General features: G+C 42.6%; 3 protein-coding genes across 3 annotated transcripts in view; all 3 read left to right on the forward strand.

Moving 5' to 3' along the window:
- The first annotated feature begins 3722 nt into the window (after positions 1-3722).
- On the forward strand, positions 3723-4346 carry LOC140546513 (histone H1-like). The gene has a single exon (XM_072669858.1). It carries the CDS (start codon positions 3723-3725, stop codon positions 4344-4346), a length of 624 nt encoding a protein of 207 aa, XP_072525959.1.
- Positions 4347-5100: 754 nt separating this feature from the next.
- LOC140547180 (uncharacterized) overlaps positions 5101-12395 on the forward strand; it is a 35773-nt gene continuing 28478 nt past the window's right edge. The window contains exon 1 of the mRNA XM_072670769.1: positions 5101-5483. Coding sequence (XP_072526870.1) covers positions 5101-5483 — 383 coding nt within the window. The remainder of the gene's footprint in view (positions 5484-12395) is intronic.
- On the forward strand, positions 6102-6512 carry LOC140546846 (histone H3). The gene has a single exon (XM_072670265.1). The coding sequence runs from the start codon at positions 6102-6104 to the stop codon at positions 6510-6512; it is 411 nt and encodes a 136-aa protein (XP_072526366.1).

The raw sequence follows: 12395 nt of genomic DNA on the forward strand, positions 1-12395 counted from the left end.
TTGGTTTCATGGTTAGAATGATGTTAAGGTTATGTTGTACTAGGTTAAGAGGGAGGACAGAGTTATTTTGTATTAGGACTATTTGGTTTGGTTCACTAAAAGATGAATTTGGTTGAAGCCTTAGGTTAATGGTGAGATTCGAGCGAGCAAGAATAGGTTCAGAGCTAGACTTTTGATGTAGAGGGTCGGAGCAAGGCAAAAAGACGAGGGTAGAGTAAGTAAATTTAGGTAGCGTAAGTAAAAAAGTATGGCGGTGAAAGTGTTTAGTGCAGATGTGATCTAGGAAGAGTGAGTAACAGCAGCTTTGTAAACAAGGCCTCAGGTTTATGATGGAGGTGGATTGTGTTAAAGTGACTGTGAGCTTAGGCCTTTGCCTTAGGAAGGTTCAGAAAAAGTGAATTTCAACATTGGCCATCAGCCTGATGATTTGGATACACATGGCCTCGGCCTACTGAGGAATGCAGATCTAAGTAGAATGGTCATGACTGCATGGAATGGGTTAAATGAAAGTAAAAGTTTAAAAATAATAATTTGGTGTGTTGCTTATTGAGATAGAGGTAGGGATGGGGTTAATTTGTTTTAGTACAAGAATGAAATTGGAGTTGTTTCATGTGAGAGGTTCGAATGAGGATGGGGAGTGATTTTGTATAATGGTTGGAGGAAGGATGGTGTTATTTCATTTTAGGGTTGGAGAGAGAAGGTCGTGGGGTTTGTATTAGAGTATGAATGAAAATGGGTTATTTTATTTTGGGGTTAGACGGCGGATGGGGTTATTTGGTTTCATGGTTAGAATGATGTTAAGGTTATGTTGTACTAGGTTAAGAGGGAGGACAGAGTTATTTTGTATTAGGACTATTTGGTTTGGTTCACTAAAAGATGAATTTGGTTGAAGCCTTAGGTTAATGGTGAGATTCGAGCGAGCAAGAATAGGTTCAGAGCTAGACTTTTGATGTAGAGGGTCGGAGCAAGGCAAAAGGACGAGGGTAGAGTAAGTAAAATAGTATGGCGGTCAAAGACCTCAGGTTTATGATGAAGGTGGATTGAGTTAAAGTGACGGTGAGCTTAAGCCTTTGCCTTAGGATACAAAGGAAGGTTCAGTAAAAGTGAGTTTCAACATTAGCCATCAGCCTGATGATTTGGATACACATGGCCTCGGCATACTGAGGAATGCACATCTAAGTAGAATGGTCATGACTGCATGGAATGGGTTAAATGAAAGTAAAAGTTTAAAAATAATAATTTGGTGTGTTGCTTATTGAGATAGAGGGAGGGATGGGGTTAATTTGTTTTAGTACAAGAATGAGATTTGAGTTGTTTCATGTGAGGGGTTCGAATGAGGATGGAGTTATTTTGTATAATGGTTGGAGGAAGGATGGGGTTATTTCATTTTAGGGTTTGTGAGAGAAGGTGGTGGGGTTTGTATTAGAGTATGAATGGAAATGGGTTATTTTATTTTGGGGTTAGACGGCGGATGGGGTTATTTGTTTTCATGGTTAGAATGATGTTAAGGTTATGTTGTAATAGGTTAAGAGGGAGGACAGAGTTATTTTGTATTAGGACTATTTGGTTTGGTTCACTAAAAGATGAATTTGGTTGAAGTCTTAGGTTAATGGTGAGATTCGAGCGAGCAAGAATAGATTCATAGATATTTTTTTGATGTAGAGGGTCGGAGCAATGCAAAAGGACGAGGGTAGAATAAGTCAAATAGTATGGCGGTCAAAGGCCTCAGTTTTATGATGAAGGTGGATTGAGTTAAAGTGACGGTGAGCTTAAGCCTTTGCCTTAGGATACAAAGGAAGGTTCAGTAAAAGTGAGTTTCAACATTAGCCATCAGCCTCATGATTTGGATACACATGGCCTCGGCCTACTGAGGAATGCACATCTAAGTAGAATGGTCATGACTGCATGGAATGGGTTAAATGAAAGTAAAAGTTTAAAAATAATAATTTGGTGTGTTGCTTATTGAGATAGAGGGAGGGATGGGGTTAATTTGTTTTAGGACAAGAATGAGATTGGAGTTGTTTCATGTGAGGGGTTCGAATGAGGATGGGGAGTGATTTTGTATAATGGTTGGAGGAAGGATGGTGTTATTTCATTTTAGGGTTGGAGAGAGAAGGTGGTGGGGTTTGTATTAGAGTATGAATGAAAATGGGTTATTTTATTTTGGGGTTAGACGGCGGATGGGGTTATTTGGTTTCATGGTTAGAATGATGTTAAGGTTATGTTGTACTAGGTTAAGAGGGAGGACAGAGTTATTTTGTATTAGGACTATTTGGTTTGGTTCACTAAAAGATGAATTTGGTTGAAGCCTTAGGTTAATGGTGAGATTCGAGCGAGCAAGAATAGGTTCAGAGCTAGACTTATGATGTAGAGGGTCGGAGCAAGGCAAAAGGACGAGGGTAGAGTAAGTAAAATAGTATGGCGGTCAAAGGCCTCAGTTTTATGATGAAGGTGGATTGAGTTAAAGTGACGGTGAGTTTAAGCCTTTGCCTTAGGATACAAAGGAAGGTTCAGTAAAAGTAAGTTTCAACATTAGCCATCAGCCTGATGATTTGGATACACATGGCCTCGGCCTACTGAGGAATGCACATCTAAGTAGAATGGTCATGACTGCATGGAATGGGTTAAATGAAAGTAAAAGTTTAAAAATAATAATTTGGTGTGTTGCTTATTGAGATAGAGGGAGGGATGGGGTTAATTTGTTTTAGTACAAGAATGAGATTTGATTTGTTTCATGTGAGGGGTTCGAATGAGGATGGAGTGATTTTGTATAATGGTTGGAGGAAGGATGGGGTTATTTTATTTAGGGTTGGAGAGAGAAAATGGTTATTTTCTATTAGGGTTAAAATGAAAAATGGGGTTTTAGGGTTTAAATGAGCTTGGGTTTATTTTGTATTGGGGTTAGAGTGAAGGTGCAGTTATTTTGTATTAGGCTTGAAAAAGGGCATGATAGTTTTATGTTATGTTTAGAATAAGTTTTGTCTTTTTTTTTTTGTTATTTTGTTTTTTGTGTTTTAGGGTTGGGGGGGTGTATGCAGTTATTTTGTGTTAGGGTTAGTATGAGATTTTTGGCTATGGTATATTGGGTGTGTTACGAGTGCGTATTAGGGGACCTATGGAGAGCCGTTCCGAGTGTGGAAGCGCCGGTGACAAAGACGCATCGACGGTGGAAGTCATACTGCGCACACACGGCAACACTGTGCTTTACACACTCCTCAAGGTCGCCTTGCACGACGAGCAAAACAACGCACCCACGTCTCGGATGCCCAGCACGCTCTCGACGAGGCTCTCCTCCAACGCACCGGATAACACTCGCCCAGTTCGTGGCACCTTTTGTCGCCGTTTTCCACCGATTAGCACGCCAAATGCGCCGCCGCCCGTTCGGCACGCCGGTAGCGTGGCACGCTTCGGTGAGCGCCGTATTAAACGCGGCGTCGTTACGCTGCCCTTCCCGTCTTCTCAACACACGGTGGAGCCTCTCGGAGACGAAAGAGCATTTCTACGCTCGCCAAGTTGAGCTTTCACCCATATTTCGCTCGACAAACGCCGAGAGAAAACACAAGTGCGAGACTGTCGCTGCCACACGGCTGTGCGGCATCGAGCGAGTTGAGTCTACAACGTTCTCATGTGGCTTTTAAGGGCCGGCCCCCTCGCTGCAGCGGGAGGTTCTACAGAACGCTGCAGCAGTTTGTGCTCACTCGCGCTCTCAGCAAAGCAGAACAATGGCAGAAGTCGCTCCAGCCCCAGCCGCCTCGGCGCCCGCCAAGGCCCCCAAGAAGAAGGCCGCCGCCCGCCCCAAGAAAGCCGGCCCCAGCGTGGGCGAGCTCATCGTCAAGGCCGTCTCGGCTTCCAAGGAGAGGAGCGGCGTGTCTCTCGCCGCCCTGAAGAAAGCCCTGGCTGCCGGCGGCTACGACGTCGAGAAGAACAACTCACGCGTTAAGCTCGCCGTCAAGAGCCTCGTCACCAAGGGCACTCTGGTGCAGACCAAAGGCACCGGCGTGTCGGGCTCTTTCAAGCTTAACAAGAAGCAGACCGAGGCAAAGAAGAAGCCGGCCGCCAAGAAACCGGCACCTAAAGCTAAGAAGCCGGCCGCCAAGAAACCAGCCGCGGCCAAGAAGCCCAAGAAGGTAGCAGCCAAGAAACCCACTGCGGCTAAGAAATCCCCCAAGAAGGCCAAGAAGCCCGTCGCGGCCGCTAAGAAGGCAGCGAAGAGCCCCAAGAAGGCCAAGAAGCCGGCGGCAACCAAAAAGGCGATCAAGAGCCCAAAGAAAGCCAAAACGGTCAAGCCTAAAGCAGCTAAGCCCAAGGCGGCGAAGGCGAAAAAGGCTGCCCCTAAGAAGAAGTAAACAGTAACGCCGTTTACCTTCATGTCTTGTTTCTCTATTCAACGGCTCTTTTAAGAGCCACCCACAGTTTCATAAAAAAACAGCTTTTTTCCCCCCTTGTTACTGCATAATGAATTGATTGTTAAAAAAAAAAAAACACTCAACAACACAAAAATAGCTCTCATTACTTTCCCCACACAATAATTATATATGATCAATATATATATTTTTTTTTGGTTTGGTCATACGTGTTACATTTGAGCGGGAAAGGGAAAGAAAACGCGGGGCACGAGTGGGGCCCTTGAGCAAGGCCCTTTACCCTCTCTGCTCCCCGGGCGCTGGAGTTGGCTGCCCACCGCTCTGGGTGTGTGTGTGTACTCACTGCCCCTAACACATGTGTGTGTGTGAGTGTGTGTTCACTACCAGATGGGTTAAATGCGGAGGACACATTTCGCTGTACAGTCCACACTGTACAGTGACGAATACGTGCACCTTTATCCTTTTATCCTTAAATGTTTCTTTCTTTAACCCGTTTTCTTTCTTCCTTTCTCTCTCTCGCTCACACAGACACACAGCACGAGAGGAGGGAGGGGGTCGGGTAGGAAAGCGAGCAGAGGTGGGAGGACGCTAGAGTCTGACGGCGGAAATGCGATTGGCTGTTGGTGCGCGTAGCTTTTAGCCAATAGGACCGTAGGCGATTTTGCTATATCAACGGCGCTCGTTGGCCGGCGTGCATTATTTCAGCTTTGTTGGACGAACACGACTGACGCGAATCATGAGTGGAAGAGGCAAAACCGGTGGTAAAGCTAGGGCCAAGGCTAAGACTCGTTCATCCCGCGCCGGACTGCAGTTCCCAGTTGGCCGTGTGCACAGGCTTCTGCGTAAAGGCAACTACGCTGAGCGGGTCGGCGCCGGCGCTCCCGTCTACTTGGCCGCCGTCCTGGAGTATCTCACCGCTGAGATTCTCGAGTTGGCTGGCAACGCCGCCCGCGACAACAAGAAGACCCGTATTATCCCCCGTCACCTGCAGCTGGCTGTTCGTAACGACGAGGAGCTGAACAAACTGCTCGGAGGAGTCACTATCGCCCAAGGTGGTGTGCTGCCCAACATTCAGGCTGTACTGCTGCCTAAGAAGACCGAGAAGACTGTGAAGACAAAGTAAATTGGCGCTCTCCGTTGATTTATCTATACACAAAGGCTCTTTTAAGAGCCACCCATTTTTTCTAAGAAAAGTGCTGCTCCTTTACAAACAACACTACATATTCTTCACGTGATTTCCAACTGCATAAAAAAATAATAGCTTTATGAACCGAGTTATTATATAAACACACTGCCATGCAATACACAATTGCCCTTTTTCATATATTTCACGTACTGAGATCAACACCCTATGCATATGTGCATGTATACACACATTCTCTCGCTCTCTCTCACACTCACACACACACACACACACACACACAGTGTGTTTAATGTTCGCTGTAATGTACAGTACATTGATTAGTTTGATCATATTATTGTTCTTATTATTATATATTCTTTTAATGGTTTTTTTTTCTTTGTTGTTTTGTATTACAGGAGCCCGCCGTTTTGCTTTTAGGTTTGAAAAGAAGACGCCCAATAGTGTGTCACCGACGCATTGCCGGCCGCCCAATGGGAAACGGACAACTTCAAGACGCCCAATGAGCGGCAAGCGGCTTGAAAGCTTAAAAGCCATGTGAAGCGAGCGAGAACTCATTCTCTTTCTTTTCCCCGAGAGGAGTAGAGTTCAACGCGATGGCAAGAACCAAGCAGACCGCTCGTAAGTCCACCGGTGGCAAGGCCCCGAGGAAGCAGCTCGCCACCAAGGCTGCCCGCAAGAGCGCCCCAGCCACCGGCGGCGTGAAAAAGCCTCACCGTTACAGGCCCGGCACCGTGGCTCTGAGGGAGATCCGCCGCTACCAGAAATCTACTGAGCTGCTGATCCGTAAGCTGCCCTTCCAGCGGCTAGTGCGTGAGATCGCGCAGGACTTCAAGACTGATCTCCGCTTCCAGAGCTCCGCCGTCATGGCCCTGCAGGAGGCTAGCGAGGCGTACTTGGTGGGTCTGTTTGAAGATACTAACCTGTGCGCTATCCACGCCAAGAGAGTCACCATCATGCCTAAAGACATCCAGCTGGCCCGCCGTATTCGCGGAGAGCGCGCTTAAACAGAGCGCTTCGACGTTTACCTGAAATACCCAACGGCTCTTTTAAGAGCCACCTACCCGTGTCCGCGCCGAAACAGCAAATGTCCGCCTCACCTCGGTGTTGCGTTTATATAATGTAAGGCTATTATGACGCGCGCGCGCTTCTAAGTTCCATAGGGCTGCGCGAGCAAAACCAGCCGTAAGACAGTGGTTGTAAAGTTTAGCAAAAAAAACAACAACTAATATATATGTATATATATATTATAACGTTTTGTACAACATTTCACATCAAAATCGCCATATTTAACATGTGTTTTAATACATATTAATACGTTTCTTTAAATACCTATCAATATGATTATACATATTTAATAGTTTGGAAACAGTTCATTCACCCCAGCAAAAAGTTGAAGCCACTGCTACTTCAGTAGAACACTACACTTTACACTATGTAGTGTTTAGGCCGGTTTTGGCCTATTACAAACGGCATTTGACATGGATGGAGCGTGGATCCCACCGCGTGGTGCAACTATACAACTGCAAGCACAGTTTCAGAGAGCAATGTATGTGTATATTTATAAAATGAGAGCTTGATTTTGGGTACCTACGTTTCATACATATGCAAAATGAGTTTGATTCCATAGAGAGTAAGCGAGACCAGCTGTGGGGCCGCAGTAAAGGAGTTAAGTGTATATTCCGGAGAGGACCACCGTTGTTGTGGGAACGCAGACATATGTCATGGATGGAGCGTGGATGCCATCGTGTGGTCAAACTAGGCAAATGCAAACGTTAACTACGTAGATTTATTCGTGTATGTGTGTGAATGTAACAGCTTTTTTCATTTGATAGATGGTTGTGAACTCCAGTACGTCTATTAAATCATTTGTATTGCGGTGTTATTTTGGTTAGTGTTTTTTAAAGTACATTTTAAAAAATGTTTCTATTGAAGCATACTTCAGTTCAGGGCATTTTAGTAGCCAGCATGGTTACCAGTTCTCATGCTGCCAGGCAATGAAATGGAAACTTAATTTAGGGTAATTTTATACACATTAAATATGATTGTTAACTGCACCAACAAATCTAAAAAGTAATTACGTGTCTTACGTGATGATTTTCGTTTGGGCTTGGGTTTCATTTCAACAATATGCTAACGATAACATACTCCAGACTGTATAATCTCCTTCCACAACTAGATAAAATGTCTTGTTTTGAAGAACGCTTGATAGAAGTCTTTAATAAAGGCACTTTATTAGCCATCATGACAACCAAACAGCATGCAGTTATGTAAAAAGCCACCAATTTACTCACTGCTAGAAGCCATTGAGACAAACTATAGAGTAGTGCACTTCTATGTAGGACCTTTATTTCCTTTTCTTTAGAGCCCTTAAACTCTGTGTATTAGCTTATATTGAGGTTACCATAATAATCATAAATCAGTAAAAAACACCGCTCATCTGCTATCAAGACCTGACCGAGGAGCTGGAGGCCAGTGGAGCAAAGCTAAAATATGGAAAAGCATACGCACCCTCAAATTGGTGCAAAAAAAAATAAATAATAATTTTAATCATTCAAGGCATAGGTAAGTAACAAATGAATACAAAAGTGCTAACAAAAGTGAATGAAAAGCCAGCCGTACTCACTTGTGAATTCGCTTTTTTGATTTTGCTTCTTTAAACGTCTCTGTGGACCAAAAAAAAAAGATTAATTGTTTTACATTTTAACCACACGATGGCATCCACGCTCCATTTACGTACTATGACCACAGACTTAAAGCTTAGCCCTGAAACTCCATCAGAAGCCTAAAAGACTTGACTAGAGAAGTGCACTTCTGTGTAGTGTATACAGTGTAAGGGATTTAGGAAGTGCCCTATTGCAAACGTCACCGTTGTTTTGGTATCGTGGATATATGTCATGGATGGAGCGTGGATGCCATCGTGTGGTCAAACTCGCAAATGCAAACGCTAAAAACATAGATGTATACGTGTATGTGTGTGAATGTTACAGCTTTTACATATGACAGATGGTTGTGAACTCCAGTAAGTCTACTAAGATCTACCAAGGAACATTTGGGCATTTTAGTAGCCAGCATGACAACCAGTTGTCATGCTACCAGGCAATGAAAACTTAATTTAGGGCACTGCAATTTTTATACACATTAAATATGATTGTTAACTGCACCAATACATCTAAAAAGTCATTACATGTCTTGCGGGATGATTTTTGTTTGGGTTTTAACAATATGCTAATGATAAAGTAGGACAGAAATTTTTTTTACTCCAGACTGTATTACCTCCTTCCACAACTCGATCAAATGGCTTTAGATAAAGAATCCTTGATAGAAGCATTCTTTATTTAAGGCACTTTTTTATCAGTTAGGTAAAAAGCCAACAATTCGCTCACTACTATAAGCCATTGAGACAAACTGTAGAGTAGTGCAATTCTATGAATGACGTTTTTCCCCTCCCCCTTTAGAGCCCTTAAATTCTATGCTGTATGGTTATGTGTATGTATGTATGCATCAGCTTATATTGAGGTTAACATAATAATCATAAATCAATAAAGAACACCGCTCATCTGCTATCAAGACCTGACTAAGGAGCTAGAGGCCAGTGGAGCAAAGCTACAATTACGAAAAGCATACGCACCATCAGTGCAAAAAAATCATTTTAACCTGCCAGGTTTAGGTCAAAGACTTTCTTCAAGGCATAGGTAAGTAACAAATGAATACAAAAGTGCTAACAAAAGTGTATCAAAAGCCAGCCGTACTCACTTGTGAATTAGCTTTTTTGTGCTTCTCAAATTGAACTCTTTCTCTTCTTTCTGATTTTGCTTCTTTAAATGTCTCTGTGGACCAAGAAAAAAAAAACTAAAAAAAAAGATGAATTGTTTTATATTTTGCAGATTTACATTTTGACCACCAGATGGCATCCACGCTCCATTCACGTACTACGACAACAGACTTAAAGCTTAGCCCTGAAACTCCATCAGAATCCTAAGGGGTAGGTCTAGCCAAACTGCTTCCCCTCACCCTGACTTCATCATGAGCTCTACACTTACTTTGCTTACCACAATGTCTTTCCATATTTCTTTATCATCCACTAACTGCAACATATGATAAAAGCAACATTACTTAAAGCAACATTAACTCCCTCTGTGTTTATCTAATCTAGCATGACTTTTATTAGAAGATGTAAAGCGAGCCTGAGAAATCCAAGGGGTAAACATGTAGTTTTAGTTGGCCTCATTAGGAGCTTTTCCCTTGTATGCAATAATATACCATTTATTCGATTTGTGTTTGTTCTTTCTTTCTTTAAATGTCTCTGTGGACACTATATCTTTAACTTGTAGTGTATTAGATTAACGACTACAATTCCCATGATGCCTAACTAAAGATTTTTTTGCACCGATGGTGCGTATGCTTTTCGTAATTGTAGCTTTGCTCCACTGGCCTCTAGCTCCTTAGTCAGGTCTTGATAGCAGATGAGCGGTGTTCTTTATTGATTTATGATTATTATGTTAACCTCAATATAAGCTGATAAAACCTTGCCAAATAAAATTATTTTTGCACAGATTTAATTGTGTGGGTATGAGACATGTTAGTATTATTCCTACATTCACTTCTCATTGGTGAAGATCTTCTCTAATGGCCAATGTCAGTGTTAACACTTTACTGTACATCCTATACATTTGCACTCCTGGACACTACTAACACTTTATTATTATTACTTAATAATACAGTGTTATTATTAAATTTTTATGTATCGTCATCTGTCCACTTCATTTCTTATTTTTCATAACTGCACTGTCCTTCATCTGCAGTTAGTTTCAAATGCATTTTCACATGTATTCTATTTATCTGTCTATCTATCTATCTTGCAGTGTGGGTTCTAACTAGACAAAGGACTCCAAAAGTCATGTTTGTGTTTTTAAACCACAGTATTGACTTTGTCCTCATGTAACTCATGTATAGTGTAACTGGGTATCTCAGTATCTTCACCTGGATTTATTGATCCAAAACTGTAGTTTAGTGATGTCAAGGTTCAAATGTTTAAAGTCATGTCATGTTGAATGTTGTGAGGGAATACGTCTGAAAATATATGGAACCTGGCCTGGCAGATACATATTCTGACCACCAGATGGCATCACTACTCCATTCACGTTCTGCAACTACATAGTCTTAGGGCCTAGCCCTGAAACTCCATCAGAAGCCTAAGAGGTAGGTCCAGCCGAACTGCTACCACTCATCCTGACTTCATCATGAGCTTTACACTTACTTTGCTCACCACAATTTATTTCCTTCCTTTCTCTTCCACTAACTGCTAACCAATATGACTTTAGAAGAAGATTTATTAGAAGATGTATAGTGAAAACCTGAGGAATCCAAATGGTGTGGGTTTAGTTTAAGTTGGCCTTGTTTTATTTTATGTGCAGAAATATGTCAGTGGTGGTGGTTGTGTGTGTGTGTGTGTGTGTGTGTGTGTGTGTGTGTGTGTGTGTGTGTGTGGGTGTGTGTGTGTGTGTGTGTGTGTGTGTGTGTGTGAGAGAGAGAGAGAGAGAGAGAGAGAGAGAGAGAGAGAGAGAGAGCGAGCTTGATGCATACTTATTCAATCTGACAGAAAATACAAACCCTGTACTGGTTTGTGTTTGAGCAATATGTGTTGACAAAGAAAAAAAGAACAAATTACTGGTTGAATCTATAAAACACTATGCTTCCTTTAAGTGTGTCTATGTCAATGTGTCAATGACACAATGTGTCTTTATCCTGTAGTGTCAAGATCAAGGACTACAATTCCCATGATGCCTAACTACAAGTTCAGCCTATTGACACACGTGCCATGTATTAGGACTAATCACGTGTTGTTTTAGAACGTTTTCGAAAAGTATAGATGACGTACAGTGTTTTATTGATTCAACCATTCATGTGATCCGGCTCTTTAATTCTTGAATTTGATTTATTGTTGTACTGGGTTGTTGGCGTTGTATTTTCTAAACGTTGCAAACCCTTTGTATGTGGATTTACTTGTTCAATATGTTGTCATGGAGCCTGTCTCTCTCTCTCTATCTCTGTCTATCTCTCTATGTATACATATCTATCTACCTACCTACCTTCCTACCTACCACCCTCCCTCTCTTCATCTAATGATGAAATCCGATAACTGCACGTCCAGTCACAGTAAAAAGTAAACCGTGTGCCATGGTGTACAGTAGTGGGCTGATCTCAGTGTGTGCTTGTTTTATGCTTGCAAGGTCGTAACCCTAGTACTAAATAGCCATTTATGTCATTTATTCAGGCATTCAGGTGCATTGAGGGAGGACACGTACTCTTGTCGTGTGTGTGTGTGTGAAATAATCGCTACGCACGTTAGAATGGCGTGATGTAGTGTGACTTTGTTGTATACGAGACCGAGGCGCACATGGCGACAGCCATCAGAGGGGAGTGGACGGCTGACCGAGGTATTTGTCGTGTTAAGACCTATGTTAACTACTTTTAATGTTCATACATGTGAAACGTCGTCTTTACATGACGACATGTGAGTCATTACACTTTGCGTTGCTTTGTGGAATAGGCGTGAGCTGGAGACTGGACCTGGTCAGCTCCGTTGTGTCGCTGTTGGCACGATAACGTTTGCTAACTTGCCAAAAATGAAGTGGATACTGAAATCCGATAAGTCGATTTTGCGGAGAGCCTAAAGTTGTACACCCAGTCACAGCAAATCGACGTAGAACTGCCGTTGCTGGATCTATGTGTGGAGTTGTACATAGCTTGGAGCCAGCTTAGCGATTAGCAGCGTGGCTAACTCGGCCAGCATAAACAGTAAAGCACAAATATGAGCCTAATTATGAGGGGTCATTATTTATTGACCACAGTGCAGTACCACATGCGGAGTTGTAGCATAAAAGTAC

Source organism: Salminus brasiliensis, chromosome 24, assembly GCF_030463535.1.
Source record: "Salminus brasiliensis chromosome 24, fSalBra1.hap2, whole genome shotgun sequence".
NCBI lineage: Eukaryota > Metazoa > Chordata > Actinopteri > Characiformes > Bryconidae > Salminus > Salminus brasiliensis.